The sequence below is a fragment of the Accipiter gentilis genome, chromosome 3 (assembly GCF_929443795.1).
Source record: "Accipiter gentilis chromosome 3, bAccGen1.1, whole genome shotgun sequence".
NCBI classification, from domain to species: domain Eukaryota; kingdom Metazoa; phylum Chordata; class Aves; order Accipitriformes; family Accipitridae; genus Astur; species Astur gentilis.
Genome location: NC_064882.1, coordinates 15,901,480 through 15,927,678, shown reverse-complemented (window position 1 = coordinate 15,927,678; position 26,199 = coordinate 15,901,480). Strand labels below are relative to the sequence as shown.

General features: G+C 35.6%; 1 protein-coding gene across 1 annotated transcript in view; it reads left to right on the top strand.

Annotated features, from left to right (window-relative positions):
- The window catches only part of TUSC3 (tumor suppressor candidate 3), a 135,800-nt gene that overhangs the window by 35,681 nt on the left and 73,920 nt on the right, over positions 1–26,199 (top strand). The window contains exon 2 of the mRNA XM_049790928.1: positions 16,286–16,455. Within this exon, the coding sequence (XP_049646885.1) occupies positions 16,286–16,455 (170 nt within the window). The remainder of the gene's footprint in view (positions 1–16,285; positions 16,456–26,199) is intronic.

The window sequence follows — 26,199 nt, the reverse complement described above, 5'->3', positions numbered from 1 at the left end:
TATCAGTGTAACATTGGAGAAGAAGAAATGCAGTGTAAAATGTGTGTTCAACTGTGAGTTCAATACAGCTGCCACAGATTCTTTTACAGGCTTTTGTTTAAGGCCTTGAATGTAACTTCTTGCTTCTTTAAGCTTTATAGCACATATTAAAGTATACTATTCAGCCATATGCTGTAGGTATGGCAGAAGCTTGCATCCTTTATGCTTATACCATCTCAACCAGTTTCCAGGTCTGCTTTCCTCCCTCTGTTGTTGATCCTATGTTACTTCTAGAATATCTTCTAGAGATCTTCTGGATCTCGTCTTTCCAGAAGAAGGTATTCCACGGCTTTCTGAATCTTTCTTTTCCATTCTCTGTGCTCCACTCACAGTTTTGGTGGCCCAATCTGCTGGTAGTAAGTCAGTAGTCCTTTTCTCTCTTTTCTTCTCATTCATTTCCATGGGAAGAGCGTGTACTTTCATGTCAATGAGTGATGGAAAAGGGGGAAAGAGAAAAAGGAGCTGTTAAATGTAGTATGGACTGTGAGGAAAGATCAGCAGGTAATGGAGCTTGCTCTAAGTGGTTTCTGCAATGGATTCAAGAACTGAATTTTCTTTCCAGCTTAACTTTCCTTTAAAATCCACAGTCTCTGTGAAAGCATTGGCTTGCCTCTGGTAGACAGCTTTTTGCATTAATGTTTTTGAAATATACCCGTCCTTGAAATTTCTTGTGTTCGTTGAAATTTGCAGTTTTAATAGTCTGAACACTGCTTTATTTGCATCTTGTTACTTCTCACTACCAGTCTGTTTAAATGCCATTTAGAAGTAATAGGAGAGTAAATTTTCCTCTTGTGTTAACTGTATTTTTTTAAGTGGAAATTTCTGTGCCTCAAACAAGGTATTTGTTGTGTATAAATACAAAGTTTTATTTCAGTGTTACAGATTCTGGTAACTGAGCCTGAAGACAGAACTGTGTATATGCAAAGTGACTTAGTCACACTCCAGACTACATCTCCTCACCCTCTTTTAAAAAGAGCTGGTAAAAAGCCACCTGGCCCACAACCCCTCTCTGTTCTATTTTATGGGATCTTTAAATACTTGCATTACTGTACTCTTACTTGTCTTTTGAACCATATGTTTGCATAGTTTTTGGCAAAGCAGTATTTTTTCAGAAAAATACTGTCTCTTCTCACCTTGTACCACAAAATGTTAAATTATTGGGTATTTGGCCAAACCCAACGAGCCAAACTAACAATGTGTCAGTTAGGCAATCAGATGATTTCAGTCAAATCAGAATGCTATTTGGATTGTGTGTATAATCAACCATAAAAATGTGTTGCTTTAATATTCATCCAGTTTCAGTTGTGCATATGTAACTGTGTGTATATATAGTGCAGAATGTTTAACTGTATTATTTTTAATTTTTATTTTTCTTGTGTCCTATATACATCTCATAATTTTATACATTTCAAAAATGTTTTCCTCATTAGAATTATATTGTTTTGCAGAGTAAATTCAATTCAGTTGAACTACATTCTTGGAGTGGGAGATAAGTACTTATGTACCAGGAAAGTAAATTGGAAAGTAATGCCTCATGTACTTATTTTTAAATGTGATGCAGACCTAAAAGTTTATAGCAAATCATGTGGTGTTCTTGTAAAAGGATAGGTTTCTGTCAAATGGAGATAAAGTGTATTCTCTGTCTTTGTGTCTGTAGGGATTAGGACAGTAATTGCATCTAACTTCTGGTGATGCTTTCTCCTCCCTGCGGTCACTGATGTATTATTTCACTGAAAATGTGTGGGGAGGAGTTGAAGTGTCTGCAGTGGATTTCTTAAATCTGAATGTAATTCCTATTACTTTAAATTTCATCTCTAGGTTTGCCAGAATGAGAGGTTTATCCATAATTGTTTTCCTCTAAATATAGATGGGAAAAAATTAACTGTGCAAGTTGAGCATTTTATTTAGAGATGTGCACATACATAATGCTAATATTGATCTTTCTCTCTCCCCCACCCTGAAAGGGGGAAGGAAATTTTTTTCACAATGAATAATACAGTTCTGTAGGAAACACTTTTTTTTTAGTGTCCAGTTCATGTAATACGAAACCCTGACTCCCTTGAACAACATGGAGTGTAAATTGTGCCAGACTAAAATTGGAATGAGCTGATAAGTGGTATCTACTTTTTCAGTGTTTATCCTTTGTGGAGTTATTTTAAAGACAAAGATAGCGTTTTCTATGTCAGGACATCCCTAAGATGCAAATGGTAAGGGCTGGGAGAATATATACTAGGATATATAATATATTTGCTCAGTTCCTACCATGTTTTGTAGGAGTCCACTGTTAGGCATGGACTGGGCTGACTTTTGGCCTGAGCTGATACAGCCTCTGTTATGTCCTTACGGTGATGGACTTGGGATCTACAGAAGACCTCAGAGTATATCTGAGCGCATTTAGGTAATCGGGAACAGTGATTTGGCTTCTTCAGCTGAAAAAAAATCAGGGAAAGTGCTTCGCAAATTATCCTTCTAATTGCTTTCAAAGCAAATCTCTAGGATAGGTCTGTGGCACGTCAGATTTTATAGTCATGCTTACTTTCTCCTGTTATATTTTTCATTATTCTATGTCAACAAGCTCCTTAAAATCAACCACAAAAAACAAACTGCAAAATAATTTGTTTTCTTTCCCTTTCTCCTCTATCTTTAAACACCCTACACTTCAAAAGCACATGTATTCTGTTTTCCTTAACTTTAGATGCAGAATAATTAGTGGTCTGTACTGGTTCTGTTACAGAATTGAAGCTTAATACTTCTAGGCTTGTTTAGGTCTTGAAATTGGCATTTTCCTCTTTAGCAAAAGAATAATTAGTATTTTTTTTTTGTGGAAAATCTGCAGTTATTTTTAACCATGGTAACTACAGACTTAGCAGGTGTAAGAGCTATCATTTTTGTGTAGTGAGAATAGTAATAATATTTTATATAATATTTATTTCTTTTCTACTATGTTTGTACGTTGGAGGCTTAATCCTACGGGTACTTGGGTTCATGGGTAAAATATGAAGAACACCTGGAATTTTAAGGAAGAAATGCGACTCGTGGTAGGTAGAAGATGTTTCAGTGTCTTTGGTAATAACTTTTTCCACTCTCAAGATTGATAACTCTTTTGCCTGCAACTTTTTGATTATAATCTCTGAAATTCTCAATTTGTATGTAGACTAGTTTGTGCATAGTTAGATATTTTCTTTCAGAAAGTACCTAACTGCCTTGTCACAAGATAGTGTTTATTGCTTATCACCACCACATCTTTCCTCTGCCATTAGTCTTTTAATTCGCTTACTATTCAGTTGCTGTGAAGAATCAGACAAGAAATTTAATTCTTTTTTTTTTAATTTCCCAGTGTGTTAATCAGCAAGGTAACCTTTCTTATTAATAGTAAAGGTGCCAATAAGGAATAGGTACTTGAGAATCCTCTCGGTAATGCTGAAAAAGCAAATCCGTGACATCTGCCTATGTGGTTTTGTGTTTTGGTTGGGTTTTGGTGTTTTTTTTTTGTGTTAAGTTTTGGGAGATGAAATAGCCAGAGAGCTCATACCCAGAATGCTTTTCAGCTAGATGCTTTATGTGGCCTCTAGATCAACTTAACTGGTCTTTCTATGCTTGTCTGGAGCAACTTATTCATAAGAACTCTGCTGATATGTTGATATAGTTAAAGGTCACTTAGCTTCCTCTAAAATTGTTTTATGTTATATACCTTCATTTTAACTCTCTGTTATATAATAACAAAGTAAGATAAAGTACTGTTATATTCCTTGTGGAGCAATTTAAAAAAATAAATTTTTTTCATTCATTATTCTTAAGGGGATTCTGTCAAAATTATTTCAGTGTGTTTGATTGAAATCTCATAGTTTTCCTGTTCAAGCAGTTATATTTCTGATTACCAGAGAGTGCTTAAGTGCCCTTATAACAATTTAATTTCTGCCCTTTTATTCATCTTCATTCTGGTGTGTTTTCACTCATTTATGGAACCAAAGCATCTCTTGATTTGTATTGTATTTACTATGCATTTTAAATCTTAAATGGTTGTTGAATTAATTTCTTCCTAGCATTCTTTCTTTTAACAGGACATGCTTCTGCCCCTTTCCAATCTTCCTTTATAGTCTAATTCACTGTAAAGTCTTGATGCTTTTTTCATAGCTAGCAGTTCATAAGCTTCTTTTTTAGATAAAACTTGTTTTCATTGTAGAAGCTTAGTCATCTATTCTGCACTTTCAGTGATTGAAAAGACAGCAACTGTATTGTAACCTGGTGTTTGAAATAACTTAGAAAATTGAAGAAGAGGAAGAAAGTTCTTTTTTAACATTACCCATAGTTTGGTTGTCTGGCTTGATTGCTGGGTAATTCTTCAGTGGTAGCACAGTACTTCAGGGCTTTGAGGGATAAGTCTATGTGGTGATACCACAGTGAAGAGAGCAGAGCTGTCAAAGGCTTTGTAAAATGTCTCTCTAGAATCCCTGTTTACGGAGAGTGAGAAGATCTGGATGCCATTTAAGTTCTTCAGATTTTTTGGAGAGAAAATCCAGTAATACCCTGAACTTTTGTTGCTTTTTTGGCTTTTTGCCCCCTTTCAAATTGTGATTTGTTGCTATCATTCCACAAAAGGCGAAGCAACCTCAAATTTCTAAAGTGATTTACCTCTGTGTGGTGCTGTCATCATCATTGCTATATCAGCTTTCAACATAAAATCTTGCCATTCCACAAATATGCAGAGGAATGTGCAAGTGAGGGGTGGGAGTGGGGGTGGGGAGAGGAGTGATGGTATACTAATGCAACAGCACTGTGTATATATTGCTAGGAAAAGGAGGGTCTTTCCAGTAATGTAGATTTCTGAATTACTTTATCATGAAACATTGAACAAATACACTTTGAACAAAAGGGCAATTTTGTTGGTGTCTATGCTGGTTCAAGTCCCCTTTCCTCTAGATGCTACTTGCTCTATAGAGCAGAACTTGCTTTACACTTACAAAGAACAAAAAATAGGTCGGGACTACTGTTCAGTAAAGTGATGTCTTGTCACGCACGTCCTTTAAATATCATGCTTTCCATCTGATGTTCTGAAATGGAAAATGTTCTGAGGAAGGGCTGAGAGAGCTGGGACTGTTTATCCTAGAGAAGAGAAGGCTTGTGAGGGATCTTACCAGTGTATATAAATACCTGAAGGGTGAAGTGTAAAGAATACAGAGCCAGACTCTTCATTGGTGCCCAGTGACAGGACCAGAGGCAATGGGTGCAAACTGAAACACAGGAGGTTCCATCTGAACATCAGGAAATGCTTTTTCACTGTGAAGATGACTGTGCATTGGCAAGGCTCAGCCCAGAGAGGTTGTGGAGTCTCCTTCCTTGGAAATACTCAAAATCTCTCTGGACATGGTCCTGGGCCACAAGCTCTAGGTGGCCTTGCTTGAGCAGAGGGGGTTGGACTAGATGACCTCCAGAGCTCCCTTCCAACCTCAGCCGTACTGTGATTTCTGTGAAATTGCTTTACAGTTGTAAATGGAACCTGCAACCAGACTAGATAAGAAATGCAGACCCTTTTCTTCATTTTCAGACTTGAAGTCAATATTCTGATTGCCTGTATTGTATCTCAAAGAAACAGCAAATTCAAGTTAATGTTGACTTTTTTTTTATTTTTTTCCAGTATTTCTCTTATGGATACAGAAAGTGTTACAGAACAAATTAATTCTGAAGAGGTTTTGGTTTTTTTTTAAAAGGATCATTCTATCTAAGTTATTTGCATTTCTCCCTGGGCAGCATCTCCTCATTCTGTATAAAGTACGTGAGCTACATGCTCTGGTATGTACAAAACTGTTTAGTATAGGAGCAACCTGTTCCTGGATTATGGGGTTCTTATGGCTTGCTCTGACGCTACTTTTTCTTAATAGATCTCTTATTTTAAAGAGATTCAGCTGAACAAAATAATTTGCAATAGACAGGGAACAGTGGGTTATGTAGCACTGTTTGGAGAAATGTTCAACTTCTCTTCACAAATAGTGCTTGAGAGTAGTCAAACAGGAATATAATTCAAGAGACCTCGCTTTCCTGTTTTCAGAGACACTTTGGACTCTAGCCTTAGAAAACAACTGCAAAAATGACATTTGGGGAGAAAAAAGAAATGGCTTGTGACTTTGTGTACTATTGAGCCTTTGCTTTTAGTAGAGAAATGCCATTTCTTCAAATTATATAGATAGTTTAAATAAGGCTGCCTGCTGATTTCAGCAAACACTAAAGAAATGAAGGGAAGAGAATGAGATCAAAAGTTGCGTTATTTTTAAAAATAAGCACAATGTTAATAATGTGTCTTAGAAGTCAATATTCTTTGTGGCAAGGGGGAGGTACACAAAGTATATAATTTTTCTTGAATGGCTTTCAGTAGTTAATTCATAATTCTCCCCAGTAAATTCATCCAGGCTGCTGAATGCTATGACATGAGTATTGCAGCAAGCTGAACTTAATAAAAAAATCTTGGGGGATGTGTGGAAGAATTTCTGAAACTCAGAATGGCAATTTAAATAGCAATTAGTTTAAAAGGCTGTCTTAGCTAAGTTAATCCTATCTATAACTCAGAAATATTTGAAAATTGCAGGCTGAATGAGTATATTAGTCACACGTGCCTTGATAGACTCTAGCTGTGAGATATGTTCCTGGATTTAGAAAGAGTTTTTATTTGTGAAGTAATAATTGTGCATGTAATTAACTTGAAGTATCTGCTTAAAAATCATAAACTTAACACTCTAAAAGGTATGGTCGTATCCAGTTCCCAGGAATCTGAAGGTTCTGAATACTGAAAAAACATAGTCATTTAGAATTAGGAGGTTGATCATCTTATTAAATTGAAATACCTGTGCAAAATTATGTTAGTTTTTAACATTTTTTGCATCATTTTAGTATTTAGCTATGGATTTTTTCACACCTTTTAATCAAGAACTTTTGCAATATTTTTGCTAGGTCACCCTGAAGTGTTTTCCACTGAGAATAAATGGAACTTTTTTAGCCCTTTTGTGTATCAAGTACTCTTGGAATCATCCTGGTTGTCCTATATTATGCTCTCCCGAGACTAATATCCTTTCAGTGTAAAGGTGACCTAAGCAAAATGTACTTTAAGGTTTAGCTGATGCTTTTGTTGTAAGTATCTTTTCTCTAATTCATAATTCATTCTTTTGATATTTCTCATTATGTTTTTAATTACTTCCATGCTTGTAAAAAAAACGGTAAAATAAAATGGTAGGGAAAAAGCCTATAGTTGTATAGGGCTTCTTACTCAGGCTTATTTCTGTAAACTCTTAAACGGTTTAACTTCTGTTTATTTAGTGCAGTACAGTACGGATTCTCTTTCCTGAAGTAAACTGTGTGCTTGTTTACAGTACTAGAGTCCTACTCTGTAATTCATAATGTTGACTTTACAGACTTTATTTAAATTAGGTGAACTTTATGAATACTTACATTCATTAAAAAATAAAATGTGTGACAAATTGTGAAAACTTTAAAAAGTATTAATTACAAAATAGGATAAATTTCTTATATTTTGAAAGAAATTGTCAATTTTTGATTGAACTCCATGGAAATTAAAGATCTCTTTTTAAATCAACTGGACAAAATGCATCCATGTAAACTATTACGCAGGTTACCTTCTATCTTGTGTTTTCTACAGTGGAAAAAAATTTAAATGTTAATACTTTCTTGTATAATGATCAGAAAACGACAGCTCCAAGCAATAGGAAATCAACCAGATTTTTCTTAAATCACTAATAGAGCAACTCATGGGCTAAAATAACAAACCTCAGTACTTTTAGTTCTCTGATTTATCTACTCAGCCTTAAAAAGAATTTTCTTAAGCTTAATACCACAAAATGTAGGCTATTTTGCATAAAGATGAAAATTGGTGTCTGATTCCAAGAAGCAAATGCTCAGTCACAGCTAAATGAGTTGAAGTCAATGGAGCATAATATCAAGTCAGTCATGCCGTGCCAGCTTACATGGCTTCTCAGTTATAGTCAGGCAATGGCTTTTTGTAAATAAATAAATTATCTGAAAGGGAAACAAGCTGCTTAACAAATTTTTGTATATATTAGTGGTTAGTAATATTTGCATTAACTCATGGTCATCTTTTTTTTTTTTTTTTTTAATTGAAAAACATCCTTTGAAAGATCATGTGGGAGACAGGGAAGGAAACTGATATAGCCATTCTCAGTAGAAGAATTAGTTTATGACCTTATGACTTACAGAATAGATCGTACTGTGCTTCTGATGCCTCCAGAATTTGATTTAAATGTTGCTAATTTCTGCTGCAGAAAAGTGTGTTGCTCACTGGAATATCCAGATACTTAATCCTGGAGTTCTCCACTAGACCTAGGGTTTCTTGTGTTGTGAATCAAGAAATTACATTTAACAAAGTTTGTAAATTTGACATGACCTGCGGTTTCTATTCTTGATTATAGACGAGTTCAAAACAGGGAATAAATATTTTGGATAAAGCTACTGGTGCTGCATGTCTTACTTTAAGAGGAATAAACTTTGATAAAAATGAAGTATGTTTTAAGTTTTTAGCCAGGTTCCAGAATAACCTAGGAAGTGTTGGAGAAAAGAGTGAAGATCTAGGCAGATCAAAGAAATTGCTCTTCTTTAGCACCTTCAAGTCCATGACCCATGTGAGGTCTTGTTTAGAAGGCTTGTGCAGGAAAGTAGTCATCTCTCTTCTCCCTTTTTAGTGTGTAGGGAATGATAAACGTACCTAAAATTACCTAAGTATATGCAAGTATTGTTTGTCAAGGTTTATGAGTGATATTTTTGATATGTTCAAGGGTACTGATACATTGGCAGTGTAAATTACATTTATATGCAGGTATCAGATGAGCAAGGGCCAAGAGAATAGTGAATGACTGTAAGGTTAAATAGGCTGTAACAACACTTTCAATGTTAATTCCACTGTCTCTCTGCCATTAATGTAATGGAGTCAGTACTTACATATCTGTGAATGTTTATCAGACACATTTTTAGAGTTAGCTGTTCCTGTACTGCAGAAATGCATTTATTAGTACAGTTAGTTTCTGTATACTATTATTCATAGTGTAACAAAAAACTAGAAGACTGTTAAAACAAATTGGAATTTAATCTACATACATCAGATTGAGAGGCTATGATTTATCAGTGCAACCCTGGGGTTTATTTTACGAGTGTTGTCCTGAAATAATTACCTACAAAGCTAACATTTCTTGGGGATTTGATGCACCTAAGTGAATATGGAGTCTTCCTGAGTCTACATTAGCTGGTTTTGGTAAGATATACATAAAGGAAACATGGAAGTCAAGCCATCTCCATTTTTATTTGCAACATCATAATTTAAGAAATACTCAACAAAATCTGTAGTTAATTTACCTGCAGTAGCAAATACAGTATCAAATCATTAATTAGAAACTCCTTGCTTTATTGCTTTCACTACAGAGACTGAAATTTGAGCTACTGGACTGAATTTGAATTTTTCATCAGGAAAGGGGAATGGCTTGGTAATAACCAATGCCTCAGCCTTACTAGTAGTTGGCAGTAGATTGAGTCCCTGCCCAATTTTTTTGAGGACTTTTCCTAGTACCTGTATCTCGTCTTAGAGATCTTGACCCTACCTTTCTAGAGCTGAGGGCTTCCATTTTCACATGTCTGTTAGTATTCAGGAGGCACCCTCTTACATCAGAAAGAGCTGAAACCTCTTCTGAAACCTGAAAGAAGCAAATTGGTAAGAGCCAGTGTGTTTCAAATTAAAGGAGGCTAATTTGGACACTGAAGCGTTGAGTAGTATCATTGGGACTTTGTTCTTTGCCCTTTTGAATAGCCCTTTATGCCTTAAGTTACCTGTGTGATGTTCTGACTGAAGTCAAAGTAAATGAAAGGAGGTCTAAAGAAGAAATTTAATACAAATTACGTTTTCAGTACTGTAAACCCATCAGAAATACATTTATGTAATGAAGACAATCTGATAAAACTTCTGTGAGAACCAAGGAGAAACTTCCCTTTGCCGTACTCCAGCTATTTTGCTATGATGTATATTTCCCAGATCAACAAATGTGAATCAACAAGTATTTAAATCTTAATATTTGTTGTTGTTTTAAAAATAAGAGGTTTGTCTTGAAAATGGCAGTGGCACCCATTGGACAGACAGAGCAAGCAGCATTTAGGAAGATCTGGGTGGTTGGTTTGGTTTGGTTTTTGGTTTTTTTTCGTCCACCACCCCCCCCCCCCCCCCCCCCCCCCAAGAGATATGGTTTAATTTGGGCCAGAAGAAATTTAGAAAATCTGGCCAAGGAAGATTAACAGTCAAGTGAGGCAAAATGTGTGTATACAGGGTGGTTGTTATTGTTGTTTATGCTTTGTCTTGTAGGCACTGTGTCTTGGGAGGTTGAATAAATAAAGCTGTGTTTTGAGTAGCTAATCTGCTAGTTGCAGAGTACGAAAGGGAAGGCTTGTAGATGCCAAGCTCTGTTGGGTTAAGAAGCAGAGAGAAGATACGGGGGATCACTGGGAAGCAGTCCCTGATAGGGAATTGCTTCAGGTGCAGATGCCAGAAGCTGGGCCTGCATCTTCTGTTTCATAACTTGTCACAGTTTGCTTACGTTTTAGACAGGTGGCATAGTTGTTTCATCACATCACTGGAAACTGAGTTCTATAATAGATGGACTTCAACTTTATTTTTTTTCTTTGTTCTTGATTCAATGATATGGACAACTGCAAATGGAAAAATCTTGCTAGCCACAGGGACAAAAGCAGAATTATTTAGAATTGCTGTCCCAAGCAGCTTATTTCAGTGGGGACTGCTCATCTGCTTGAGGGGATTGAGGCCAAAATACCAATGACTCTGCTGCTACTCCAGCAACAAAAATAATTTTCACAGGTGACCTCTTTATGGAGAAATCTCCGTGTTAAATAAAGAACTGCTTTCCTTGTTGCATCAGAAAATTCCTGGCTTCTGGATTTTCTCAGTAAACATTTTTAAGGGTTATTTAGTTTTGAAAAAATGCTGTTGTGCCATATAGAATCATAGAATCATTTAGGTTGGAAAAGACCTTCAAGATCATCGAGTCCAACCATCAACCATGCCCACTAAAACACATTCTGGAGTACCACATCTACGTGCTTTTTGAATACATCCAGGGATGGTGACTCAACCACTTCCCTGAGCAGCCTATTCCAAGGCCTGACAACCCTCTCAATAAAGAAAATTTTTCTTAATATCCAAACTCAACCTCTCCTGGTGCAACTTGAGGCCATTTCCTCTTGTCCTGTCTCCAGCCACCTGACAGAAGAGACCAGCACCCACCTCACTACAACCCATATATCTTCACTTTGTTACAAAAGAGCGTAGGAACAGCAAGTAATATTATAGTTCTGTTTGTTTTACAGATATTAACTTTCATGTTGTTTCCACACATAGGTCATATAGGTTCTTTTATTCTGCTTGGGGCATCAGCTAATAAAAATAAATAAATTATACATGGCTGCCTCTTTACCCATTGGTTTAAATGTTCTCTATGCTTTTATCAGTAGACTGTTATCTGACCCTTTTGTAGTTATTTGCACCAACAAAACTGCAGTTTCCTTTGTAAAGGAAGAATTTCCCTTCTCAAATTTATGCTTGTGGAGTTTTTTTGTTCAGTGTTTCAACTAGAACAGCCCCCTTGAGTTACCAGTATAAAGCTAGTAAGTGCTCAGAGGAATTCTGTAAATAAATGAGTTTAAAGAAATGTAGGGTCTTTACCTGTATAGACTGTGGAAAGGAGCAGAAAATTAGCGGTCTAGAGCAAAAATCAGATAGTGTGTCTCGTTTTCTGGACATTGAGTAACAATTGTTCATGTATCTCACTCATCACAAGATGTGTTTTGTCTAGTGGGTCTGATTTAGCTCTTGTACTTCTAGATTTTCTTTGGCGGAAGAGTTTCCCCAGGGGGTGGAAAGATGCAAGTTAATAAAACTTTTGTAAACGTCTGGAATCCTAATGGGAATTCATTTTGGTGACAGTTTTATGTATGCTTTGTATAGTTGGATGGTAAATGGTAAAAGAAAAATACTGGAGCACATGTTCAGTTTCAGTACCTTCATGGCAAGAATAATTTGGGATAGATCATTGTCTTTTCTAACAATGCTTTCCTGGGTATTAGGAGATTATTATTTTTATTATTATTCCATTAGGGTAATAGGGAAAATTCTGCCATTTGTTTCTAAATGTTTTCTGTCAATTTTTCTTCGCTTTTCAACACTGTTCTTTTACACAGGAGAAAATTTTTCACTGGAGGTAGACCTCATACTCACACCTTTATTCAACAACCTGTTTTTTATACACTGTTGTCTTACAAACTTTTAATTTTCTTATAAAAATATCAGAGTTACATTCTGAATTATGAAATCCACAAGGCTAGTCTACTGTGAGCATTTGTTTAAAATATACATTTGTTTCCCTTTTTAACAGACTGGTCAATTTTCTGAGTGTCATGTCTAAAAAGTGGGTGCCTTTTTGATCCAAAGCTAAAGTAGACAGTTGGAATGTTGAAATGTGCCATACTTCTTGAACGCAGGTACTCAACTTTAAAGTAAAATGCACAGCTAAAATGGAAACTCATTTAACACTAGATTTATTTCTTGGATTTCATTATTAAATGAGTTGAGGAAAAGGTTGATAACTTACTCAGCAGCATATATTGTGCAAATGTTTTATAAATGACAAAACCATATCAGACCTTCATCTATCTGTAAAGTGTTACAAATCAGAAAGCCATAAAATATAGGATATTCCACTGACTTCATTGTGAATTCTGGAGCTGTCAGTCCAAGGTCTCTTCTATCAATTACTCTTCAAAAGGAGACTTTCTGGAATAAAGTAGAGTAAAAAGTGGTAGGATATCTAAGTGCAGTCAGTTACCTAAGAGAAATCTGGCCTATAGCAGAATGTTTTATGATATATGTGATTATCTGCAATCTAATCAGTGATAACTTTCTATTTGAAAAAAATAGATTTCTTCAGAATCCAGTGCAACAAGTAATAACATCTTACCTAGTGACTTTATACTCCTGAAGTACTAGCTTGATTACCTAGTGTAGTAAACATATTAGTTTAGCTTAGTTATTACCTTTTTAACCTAGTACATTTAGAAAAAGCAAAACAAAAGATCCAAGTGGTTGAGAACATTATGGTGAACTTCACAGTACTGCACAAGAACTATGTGAAGGTGACATTATACATGGCTGAATCTGAAGGAATCAAGGCAATTGTTTATTGGCAGCAAGCTTCCAAGTAAAACTTTGTGTGGGTCTTCTCTGAGTAAGACTCTTCTGATATCACTGATTATTTTGTAGAAACAAATTATATAGCAGTAATAGAGCTGATAGTTTTCTCCCGTTTTTTCTGTCAAGATCATGCTTTTGCTTTAATACCCTTAATGAATGATACTTCATGTGTTTCTATATCTTTTCTCAGAATAAGGCATATTCTGAAAAGTCTTTGGTTTTCTGTACTGAGGAGGATATTATGCATCCTTCCTGTGTTAATTTAAAAATTGTATCTTTTATTAGTTCTCTTTGGTTTATCTTTTTGTTTCAGTTATTAGAGCTTTTGGAAATACGAGTCCACATCCTTCTTAGCTCCTTATGTTTTATTGCACATTACCAGCTGGAGTGCCTCATGCAAAATTAGTGAATCTTTTAAATGAACAGAAAAATTTAATCTGGGCACTGCTAATCCAAGGAAGTCTTACAAATGAATAGACTTCATTTTTATGTAATCTGCTTTATGATTCTTTTTAAAGAAAAGAACTTACATAATATCTTTTTGAAGCAAAACTACCCAAAACATGTCATTTAGCAGAAGAAAAATTATAGTATTAATTGATTCATTGGTATTCTCATGATAAACAGAGTTGTAATCTCTCCTTCCATTTGTGATTACAAATCTCAGCTAAATTCTGAGAGTAGGAATGAAAACCTAAAATATGGGTTTTTTTAAAGGCTTTACAGAGTTAAACATGTCTCAGAACTGTTCATGATTTACGCTGATCAAAGCTTCTTTTGGACTCAAAACTTCTGATGACCAACTGTGCCTTATAAGGAGCTCCTAGGGGCATCATCTGTTAATTTTTAAGATGGAAGATCTGACAGGCTGTCCTGGTTTTGGCTGGGATAGAGTTAATTTCCTTTCTCGTTGCTGGTATAGTGTTATGTTTTGGATTTAGTATGAGAAGAATGTTGATAACACACTGATGTTTTCAGTTATTGCTCAGTAGTGTTTAGACCAAGTCGAGGATTTTTCAACTTCTCATGCCCAGCCAGCAAGAAGGCTGGAGGGGTGCACAAGACATTGGGAGGGGACGCAGCCAGGACAGCTGACCCAAACGGGCCAAAGGGATATTCCATACCATGTGATGTCATGCCCAGTATATAAACTGGGGGGAACTGGCCAGGGAGGAGTGGATCGATGCTTGGGGACTGGCTGAGCATTGGTCAGCAGGTGGCAAGTAATTGCATTATGCATCGCTTGTCTTTCTTGAGTTACATTTCACTCTCTTTTTGTTATCTTCCTTTCCATTTTTTTTTTTTTGAAAATTTAAATTATTAAACTGTTCTTATCTCAACCCACGAGTTTTACTTGTTTTTGATTCTCCTCCCCATCCCACTGGGGTGGGAGGATTGAGTGAGTGAGCGAGCAGCTGTGTGGTGCTTAGTTGCTGGCTGAGGTGAAACCCGACACAGGCAAAATGTAATTTTCCTTTATCCATATAGTTCAGTCCTTCCTTCCCCTCATATATCTATCTATACTCTTATTTATAGCCTTACTGATTCTTCAAAATGTTACTAGATGAGCTAATTTTTCTACTTAATTCTGTTTTTTTTTAAAGCCCTACAAAAGCCACCTTATGTCCTTGCTCAGTTGTTACTGCACAGTATTTGAGTTTTATCCTTGCCTTGCCTGTCATCATGTTCTCTGTCCTCAGAGCATCCCCATTTCAATATGTTTGTTAAGCTAGTTTATTCTTCCCTTCCACAGCAGACCCTCATCAGTTTGTATAGCCTTCCACTAACTCACGAATATTTTATCAGAGGTCTCTCACCTTCCAATTTTCTGAACTCAGTTTCTCTTTTGTTTGGTGCTCCTTCTTCACTTCCAGTCTTTGTTTCTGTCTGTCCCCCTCTCTCTCCTTCCCACCTTCTCTCAACACTCAGCTTCTGTGTAAGTTGTACTATTCCAGGTTTTTCCACTCTTTTTAGCTCTTATTTGATATAGGCAGCTTCCACAGTGTCCTTGTGCAGGAAACTGAAGACTTAAAACAAGATGGATTGTTGCATTCATCCTGATATGCTGTAGGTGTAGATCCACCTGCTCTAGCATGGTCAGTGCAACCTCACTGAACCTAGGTAATTTAGGAGACTAAAAAGTCTCTGCTCAGCATGTGTGACATAAGGCTTACTTGATTTAAAAAAAAAATTAGATAGATTTTCATAGGAATAGTTAAGTTAAATGAATGTATTTAACTTGAGGGCCATCTTGTAATATGTCTCAGCCTGCTTTTAAATCATTCATGTGATGGAATGCTTTCATGCAAAAGAAAAGCCACACACAAGCACATTTTTTTTTTTTTATTATACACTTATAGTTCAGCCAACATATTTTTGGGATCTCAATCTTGAGATCTCGTGTGTTGATCTCGTAACAGAATGTGCCTAGATGGGTTTACAAGACAGTGCATTCCTGTCTGTAGCAAAATATAAAACTTACATTAATTTAAATTCAATATGATATATATTTGTAAGGAAATTCTGAACATAATAACTTTTTATTTCTCTTTGTACCTACATTTTTCTTTCATTGTAATATTTGAGTGACTGACAATATCCTGCTGTGATTTTTACTAAAAAGAATAAATATAACATAATGCTGCATTTTCTAAAGCTTCCAATTTTTAATGAAAGTAAATGATTGCTGTACTGATATCTTGTATTTAGACAGTCAGCCTTACTCTAGACCTTTGCCTTCGGTAGCAACCTGTGTGATTTCATTTTATGCATCCTTTCTGTTTAAGACCACATCGATTTATTTTTTAAAATACTTAAAATTTACTTGTCTGCATAGAAGACTAAATTGTGCTATAAGATATATAGAGGTACCCCCAACCTCCTACTTATAGTGCATAGGAGCTCTGAGGATGCAAAGGCAGAATATAGGTACAAAGTGCTTGAAGTTTAAGCTTAAACATTCCTCATCTTTGTCCTCAATTACAGAATCTTTTGGCTGAGAAGGTGGAACAGCTGATGGAGTGGAGCTCAAGGCGCTCTGTCATCCGCATGAACGGAGACAAATTCCGAAGATTTGTGAAGGCTCCACCTCGTAACTACTCTGTGATAGTGATGTTCACTGCTCTCCAGCCACAGCGGCAGTGCTCTGTTTGCAGGTAATTTATACCTTAGTGATATTTTTCATCTTCCTCACCACAGTTTTCAAGTGAACAATTTAATCAATGTGCAATATACTGAGTAGAATTGTTCTTTGCATGGGATAGATGCTTACTTTTTAACAGGCTCCTGTGTTTTTCACATGATGTTTTCAACTGCCTTTTAATCTATATGTCAAATTTTAGAAGTCTTCCTAGTTTTGTGTTTTATTAAATTACAGTTGATTAAAATGTACAGAACTGACCAAGACTTTCTCTTTAAGAAATCTGCTTTAATTTATTATCAGTCGACCATGATCTTTCCAAAGACGTTTGGTGACAGAAGTGATTCATTGCCATCTAATAATATGACACTTCACTGGTTTCTTCAGTTAAGCGATGTCCAAGGCTCTGATGCAGGTGTGAGTTACCCTGTGATTTCACAGCTTTGGACAGTTCTTACATGGAAGTACATTTTTCCACGAGGACATGCTTGTTGTGGAATACTGTCTGGCACTGCACTTTGATATGTTCTGGTGGCTCCTATTCAAGTGGCTCTGGTATTCTTCTAAGTTCAAGAGCTTTTTCCACAAGTTCCTAGTTCAGTAAGTTAATCCAAAAATGACTAATGATAGACATGGAAATAGGGCCAAGGGACTGAAAGGTAGTCATGCATTTAATTACCTTACTAAATCAGAAACTGAGCTAATAAAACCTTCTTCAGCCAAAATATGCATTAGAAATTATGTTTAGTAATAGGTGGGATTATTGTGCAGGGAGTTCTAAACAGTATTTAAATAGGCAGCAAAATATTCTGTAGAACTATGAAATACATAAGCTTTATATGAAGAAATATTAGTTCTTGGTTTTAAATAGGTGTACCTTAAACAATGCACAGTTGGTAAATATAGCAGCTTGTTAGCTTTCTTGAGTGTTGGAATGCGACGTTTACAATAGAAACTTCAACTTGTGTATCTGTAGTCATATATGGTTTCTATTTGATTTTTTTAATAGATTAATTTTTTGTCATTGAAGTCAGTTGGTCAGTTTTGAGGGAGAGTATATAAATTGCATTCCCATGAGCTCACCCTCCACATCTGAACTGTGAAGGTGAAGGAGTAGGTACAGAAGCTTTCTTAAATCAAAGGAATTTTTTCTTTAAAACTTCTAGTACTTGGTTGCTATATTTCTTCTTTGTGTTGCCAGAGTTCAACTTTAGGAGATGAAATAGGAGTTGAAAGTTTACCATGTTGTTTTAAGTCATTCCTTATTTTCCTACCCAGTAGATAAAGCTACAAGAGATGTACTAAGTTCAGCTTTATAAGGGTCAGTGTATTCATTATTATAATGGCCATAGCAAATTCCATGTGTTATGATGTACAGCTCTTTTGTAGGGCATGTGAAAACAACATATATATTGCTGTTAAGAAAGTTAATTTTGCTTACAACTGTATATTGTTTAAGGAAGTTAATTTTGCTTACAACTGTATATTGTTTACTGTAGTGAAAAAGAGCTTATAAACTTCATCCTGTAATATGCCAGGCTAGCCATTTATGTACAGAAGCAACTGAAAATATTTAAGCATAAAATGAGGGAAAAAACCAACATACTGCTTTCAGTTGAGTTTGTTTAAATAAATGTGAAGGTGTGATCCACTTTTTCATGTGATATAAAAGGAATTTGATGAGGTTTATCGTACTGCACATAAAACCATTATCAGGAAAATCAATATTTTCAACTCAATGGCTAATTAATGGACAGGAGCACTGAAAGGATATACAGAACTGAAATGCATGCATTACTTTATTGTTAGCTATGCACTAGCCACTTTGCTTAAAGGAAAAATAGATTTTTAACTTAATCTGTAATGTTGTATGAGGATGCTTTTGTCTAAGATTTAAGTTAATTGTTACTTTATCAAAATATTTTCAGAACAATTGCATACAAAAAAATCAGTTTCATACTTCCAATACAAAACAACACCTAGACTGAAATATTTGACTTTGAATAACTTTGTCATAAGAATTAGTACTTTTTTTTTCCTCCTAAAAATTGAGCCTGGTTAGTTTATGCACCACAGGATTATCTAAAACAAAAAAAAAGGAAAAGGTTTTGTCTTTTCCCTTTGGTGGCTAGATTTGACATTTCAGTATTTTCTCTCTTCTAAATGTCCAGCTTTTAAAGAACAGGGGCACAGTATTTTCAAAAGGCAAAAAAAAAAAGGTGTTTGTGTGCTGGTGTTGCATAGAGCTACATCAAATGCTAAGCATGAAAAACACAGCATTATACAAAAAAAAGAGATAACAGGATGGGGAGCAATGGTAGGAAAAGCAGTCCTCTTCTGGAGAAGAGCAGTGAAACCTGATCATCATTAGAGCAGGCCATTGCAGATTTGCATATTTGAGGCCAGAAGAGATCATGTGTTCCTATCTTGTTAAACTATATTGTTTGTGTATCTGATTTTACGTTTGGTTATATTTAGAATGTTTGTTGTTAAAATGAGCCCCTGCTTACAGTAAAATCTATATGACTTTTCTGGCAGGTTTTTTGAATGGTTGTGCCACCAAAGATGGAGAGGTAGCTTCCTGCATTCAGAAAGTTAGCATCACTTTTGGCACTCTTCAAAGTGAATGCAAAGTCAGTTTGGTGCTCTAAGTTCTCTACCAGGGAACGCTACTGTGCCTGTCCATTCCTGAAAAGTGCTGTAGTTTGGACTTTGTCTAGAAGATATGAAGGAAGGATTTTTTCCTCCTTCCCCCATTCTTTTTAATGCCAAAGAAGTTCCAAATTTTGGATAAAACTTGGTTGAGGTGATCTTAGCCAAGTCTTAAAATGCTTGAAGCATGATATTTAAACATTTTTAAAAAGTCTTACCTATCCATATAGCAAGGACCTACATGTGGAACACTGACCAAATTTGTTTCAGAGAATCCAAGGCTTTTCTGTACGCAGCAAGGAGGACATTGTAACATCAATCACATAAATCATTTAACAGTCACGATTTGTGAATGTATATGGAAATAATACCAACTTACTCTGAAAAAGCCACATACAGAGAAGTCCCTGGGACTCCAGATATTTAGATGAAACTTTTGTATGTAAAAAATATCCTTTCAGTGAAAGGATATCTTTTTTTCAGTAAAACCAAAGCATATTGTGTGTTTTGTAGGTATTCCCTAGCAAAAGTTACTTAAGATCTTTTATTTAATGGAATGAGAAGGGTTTCTTTATCAATATAGGAGATGAATACATAATCTTATGTATCATCTTGAGAAAGATCAATTAAAAAATTTTTTTAATGCTTTGTTTGCCTATTTTTGAAACTTACCTGTTCATCCAGTGCTAGGCTTGTTTGTTCCTGATATACATCATATTGTATTTAATGCTTTTCCTTTACTTAATTTTGCTTGATTTCCTTCTAATTTTTTACATTATCCCTTCTCAGTATATACTTTTGAAAGTTAGAAATATGTCTGCATTACTGATCCGAATTTGTTCTATGCCCAGAACAAATTAGGTTGATTTATAGGTGTTTCTAGAAGACAGCTACCAGGTTGTCATCTTTGAGACAGATATTGGTTCTGTATTCATCTTAATGAAATATTTTCACAAACTGTGGACTGGAAAATATATTCGTAGGCTATCTGAATCAATCCAGTCCTAACACATGAAGGCTTCTGTAAACCAGCAGCTCTGTATACATGTTATTAGTGCCTCTAGTCATCCCTCTTGAGTGTTTTTCAAGGAAATCCTGACTTTATCCTAAAGCAGAATTTGGAGTATAACATTTCCATCTAGCTTTGTGAACAAGAAAATTTCAATTTGCTGTTCAAAAAAAGCTATTGAAAGCCATCTGATGCCTTCACAACTATGTAAGCAGTAGCATAAATGTCAGTTTTCCTATTGACCCAATTGTTTAGGTTCAATATGACATAGCTGGTATTCAGAGATGAATTAACCATAACAGATTAGATATCCTATGTGCTCTTGAATGTGAAGTCATTGGTGGAAGTGGGGTGTGTTTCTAACAGTTGAACGTCTGGGGTTTTTTTCCATGCGTGTTTGGAAATGCATTTGATTAAACAGTTTTGCTCCCAGGAAATTGAACTTGGTTAGTCTTAATTGACTGTTCTTGGTGTATATATTCTGCAACAGCATATTGGAAGCAGATCCTAAAAGGCACTTCGATGCACTGTGATGATGAATCAGTTTGGATTTTTTTTTTTTGTTCCGATGAACAGTCAGAAGTAATCTAACTCTAAACAGTGACTCCTTGGGGTATAAGGCCAGGTTCCCTTTTTCCTTTGTGCTTGGGTATTCACTCAGGTAGATAGTTTCTCTCTGTTACCACATCAGTCACACTACTGAAAAAAAATACTTGTATATTTAAGGAGGAGAACAAAAGAACGGTCACTTTAACAGCAGCATCTTCACAGGGATGAAGAGACTGTTTCTCAGCCTGTACTTTGTATTGCATCCTAGCAAATGGTAACTACTAGCCTGACTTGAATGCGTTTTTGGGTGAAAATCCTCTTCCAGCTTCTCTGCTCTTCGTCTTCTTGCCTGTACTTGGAATCTGTTCCCCCGCTTTATTATCACTACATTTTCCCAAAGGGATCAGCACCATTTTACCAACCAGACTTCAACAACCCCCCCACTCCACTTGATTGAGTATTAGTGCTTTGATTTTCAGCTGCACATGGGCTTTAGCTCTAGCCTGCTGAAAACATCACTGTGCTTACTGTTCCTCTGCATCTTTCATTGTTATCATTAACTCGTTCTGTTTGTTGCCGTACTAACTAATCACTCCATAAGCAAATTATATGAAGTCTTTTATTGTACTTTCTAAGGTCTGCTTCTCTCCTCTCACTGGCAGAAGCAATCATCTCTGCTTTGCATGCAGGTACATGTCAGAGATGTCTTGTTTGTTGCCAAACAGTTCACATTTTTGTCTGGTTCATTTTTCAAATTCATCGTTGAGGTATTTTCATTTAGAAAGGGATATCTCAGTGGTCAGTTGCGGGTTTTTTTTCCCCAACAGCTGAAGCCCATCAACAAAAAGATGTATATTTGGTTTCATTGGTTTTGTTCCTTAGTGTTCCTTGAAAAGATCAGAACAGTGTTAGAGGCTAAAGATGCTAAGTTTCAGTGGATAGGGTCTATACCTTGACCTGTGCCACTGTTTTTTTTAATGAGATAATGGTGAAAACATGTAAATTAGACATGTACATCTCTCTGTGAATTTCACGCTACCTGAAACAAATGGATTTTGGTTTGCTTTCTTTCTACTATGCTTGTTTATGCCTGTGAATTCCTAAATGTTTCTTTTAAAGATGTAACTGAGCCTGTTTGAATCATTGCAAATCAAGATTAAAGCCTACCATTAGCGTCTTAAATGATCAGGAGAAAAATGGGGAAATGCAACAGAGGAAGACTATAGTAATGTCAGGTGACTACTTGTGGAGACAAGCTTGTAAACCACACAAACTGAAAATTGTGTTCAGTCCTGGAGGATGTTGAATAGTATTTTACTGTACACGTAACAAACCTGCTTCCAGATTCTAGGAAAACACAGTTTTGCAAAGACAGTATTTATGAAGAAGCAGCTAGAAGTGGCTGGTAATGCAGAGGAATTTGTGTAGCCGGTAATTTTCTTCACCATGTTGACCAGACTATTGCATTTTTAAAAGCATCAGAAGTTTCATTATATTGAAAGGAGCACTGATTACTCCCGTTACCTAAAGTTGTGTGTGTGTCTATAAATACATACATGTGTGTAAATATGCCTATATATACATAAAATATATATGTGGGACACGAGGGAGATAGGTCAATTTTGCACGTGTGGCACATATTTTCTAAAGACTTATTTTATTTCATTTGAATGATAAGGCTGAATTCTGTCAGAAATTATTAATGGCATCTATTGGAACAAGCTTGTAGTGACTGCAGAAAGCCTGCTGCAGAATGAGCTCAGAGTCAACTGCTTAACTATTCCTTCTGTATTTATTACAGGATTATATAAAAGGTAAGTTATAATTCAATGTATAGTTTGTCTATTTTTAAGTTTTGAGCTTAATGTAGTGTGTGTTTCATAAAGGTCTCTGAATGTAGCTGCTTTCTGCTGTTGACTGACGATATGCGAAAGGAAACGACAAAATATTTGAGAGAAGAGATTCCACATAGTTTTATTAACATCTACCCTATCAGCGAGACCTCCAAGAGGAGGTTTTTAATTTAGAAAAGAGTAATTCTGTTGGTTTCCCTGTTCAAGAAGATATCTCAGAAAACTGTTTTCAAGTAGCCGATCAAAGAGTAGGTCAACAGCAAAAAGAATTCTGACTGTCAAGGAGGTGTCGTCAGAAAGAAGAAACAGGATCCTCTGCCTTTCAGTTTTTTTCTGGTTGATCAAGAGCAGGTAGTGAGAAAATAATTGACAGGTCTCTTAGCTGTACTGAGAGGGAGTTATCTTTTGAACTTTTGTTCAAAAAAAGAACAGGAAATGTGGAAGGAGCTGTTGAAAGTTCTGCAATTGCTTTTCCAGTGCACTTTAGGATCTTGATAGAAGTATTGATGAGTCCTGTTTAGCAGGCAGTAATTTTATACTTGGCTCATAAGAGACTCCTTATTCTTCCAGTGGTCACAATTTATTTTTTTTTTTTAACTTTGCAACTTCTACAAAATATGATCTTGTAGCTTCTTTTCACCTGCAGAATATTGAAAATTTCATGGGATGCTGTAAATGGAATAGCATGGATTTTAGCTTGCTTTCTGCTATTATAGATATCTAGATTGCATAAACAGTGTAGTTTTCAACTAGTGTCCATACTCTCTTCAGTTTGTTGTGTGGTGAATTTTCTCGACACATTTGTAGATTCTTCAGTGCTTTTCATCGTGACATTATGAGTCACCCTAAACAAAAATAAAAGCAAATAAGCATTCTGAATTTATTATCTTCTAAATACTGAGAAGTTGTCAAAATATGCATTTAGCTCCTTCTTCTCTTCATTTTGGGAAAACTATTCCAAATAAAAAACAAAAGTTGTTTTGGAGGTAGATTGCAACATTGGTCACAATTTAAATAAACAGATAAATAAGAGCAGGTAGGTGACCTGGTAGTGCATTCTTTGCCAATTGTATATTTGTAAGTGTTTTGTACAGTCCATAGTGTGCCAAAAAATAATGCTTTACTGCGTTCTTTGGCAAATAATTCCACAGCCTCTTTTGTTCTTCTCCTAATATTCTGCTTGTGTTTTCTGTACTATAATGTTGGACTAATAGAATCAAATTAATCTAATTTAATGTAGCTCAAGCTATACAAATCTGACTATCTGCCATAGACACCCACATATATAATCTTTTTAAATAAAACTTTTAATATTTCATGAGCACCTCTTGCATAATGGAAGAAATTTTTGTAGAGCATTTGCTTAGCAGCTTACTTTTCAGTATGTTGCATTTTCTAGATAAATCTAATAGTAGCATTCCCTTTTGGTATGGCCGCTGTTTTCTAGCAGCTGGTTAATATTACCGTTGTTATTGCTGTATTCCTATATTGCTGTTGTGATAAAATACTAAAGAGGTGACTGTAGCAGCAGTAACATTTAAATCTTCTCCAGCTACCAAAAAATCCTCTCAAACTAACAAGAGCAGTCCTAACATTATTCTGATGAGTCGATACCAAGTGTAGTTCTGCCCTATGCTTTTATAGTATTTCATATAATTATTGTAAGAATTTCATATAATTAACATTACTTCATAGAACCAAACTGATAGAATTGATATTAACTAATGATAGAGATAGGTAGATAAGAAGTGACAGAATTGATAATGCCTGATGTTAATTGGAGGCTGCATTTTTTTCAGCCAAGTGCTTATGCTTTTTACCATTATTCTATCTGAAAAGGAGTAACCAACACTACAAAAAATTATTAATATGATTGTATCAGCTTTGTATCTATTGACTATTATATAGTGGACTGTAGAATGTTCTTCAGTTCTGTATGTGGTAATCCTGTAACTTTGTATTCCTGCCCCTCCTTGTTTCACTCCTGCTTCTCCACACCCCTCAAGAGCTGCTGCTGTGAGGATGTATCACGGAATGCTTTGCTATCTTCAGTGTGAGGATGAAATTGTGCTTTGAATCTGTTATAGAAAAACTAAGACAACCTTTTGCAAGATGATACTTTCAGAAGTATACTTTCTACCTATTAAATTAATTCAAAATAGTTCAAAGCTGCAAAATACATGGAGATCAACAGGAACAAGAGTCTTCTCTCAAATAGTGGGGGTATAAACGCAGTACCTGAATTTCCCAGAAATACTGTTTCATCACAAGTGAAAGGTAGACTAAGAAGAGTGATGGCATCAAGATGAAGTGATATTTATCATCTTCTTATAATAAAAATGGTCCAGCTCTAATATAGCAGGTTTAACAGAACAGTGCCCTACAGCTATTACTTAAGATTTTAGAGCATTCCTTTGATGTTGTATGACTGCCCTCTTCAGGATGACAGTGAATATGTTAGTCTGCTTAATCTTAGTATCTGTTTCTAGAAATAACCAATCTAATGTCGAAGTCAGATTTTTTTTATATTTGCAAACTTTAAGTAAGTCTGTTAAGTAGCAAATTTTACTCAAGTAATTAAGGGTGAAAGTTGTGGGGTTTTGTGGTTCATAAGATTTATTTTTGGGGGGGGTAAGATCATAAAATTTCATTTTAACTTTTTTATGATAGATTTTACAATATATATTCATTGGTACAACACAACTCTGCTGGAGTTGTATGTAATATATTTCATGCCTAAGGCTGAGCTCAGTTATGAGGAAATGGGGAAGGTCTTATGACTTCTGTGGTCCTGTCATCCTATTCCTCCACTTTGTTCTCTCAAAATACAATATGTATTATGTGTGTTTAGTGCAGAGCTTCTCTTGCAACAAACAGATTTTTGCATCTACAGCTTTTAAATAAACAGCGTTCTGCACCATCAAACACATGGAACTGGTTTTATAGAAACAGTGTTTCGACAAAAGCTGCAGGATACATTTATTCATCTACTATTCATCTACATTCATACTACTTCTGCATCTTACCATATGCAAAGATAGGTTGCCAAGTGGTAGAATCTTGGTTTGGACTCTACAGCAGATATGAATAATTAGTAATATGGAAATAATTAGCAAAGGAGCCTGTGTAAAGCCAAAAGTACTGCAAGGATCCTTTTGGGGGGGGGGGGGGGGGGGTTCCCCCTTTGTTTTTCTGATTTATTCATTGATGCAGATTTGTCCTGTAGAAGAACCTGTGGTTTTATGGTTCTGTGATTGTGTGTTTAGAGAACGTCTTTGCTGGTAAGGATACCAGAATTCTCCTGGAATTACTTTTCTCCTTTCCTCTCAGTGCAGACAGGACAAAGTTGTTTGTTTTGTTTTGGTGGTTGTTTTTTTTTAACTTTTAAAATGAACGAATGAATGAACAAACAAAATCCAACCAACCAAAAAAACCTCACCTGAATATAGAGCCGTGAGTAAAGCCAAGGGGAGGCTTTCTGACAGATTTGAGTAGTAGCAATATGACTTTCTAGTGAAAGATTATTTAACCCTATATGTTGTACAAAATCATCCTTTATCACTTTTAAAACAAGTTTTATAGAAATAACCTTGCGTGAAGTATGGTACTTAGAAGCCTACTCTTCATTTAGTGAATATCATTTCCCCAGTGCTTAGCAGTTTCTATGGCTCTTTCTATGGCTCTGCTATTTTAGGAA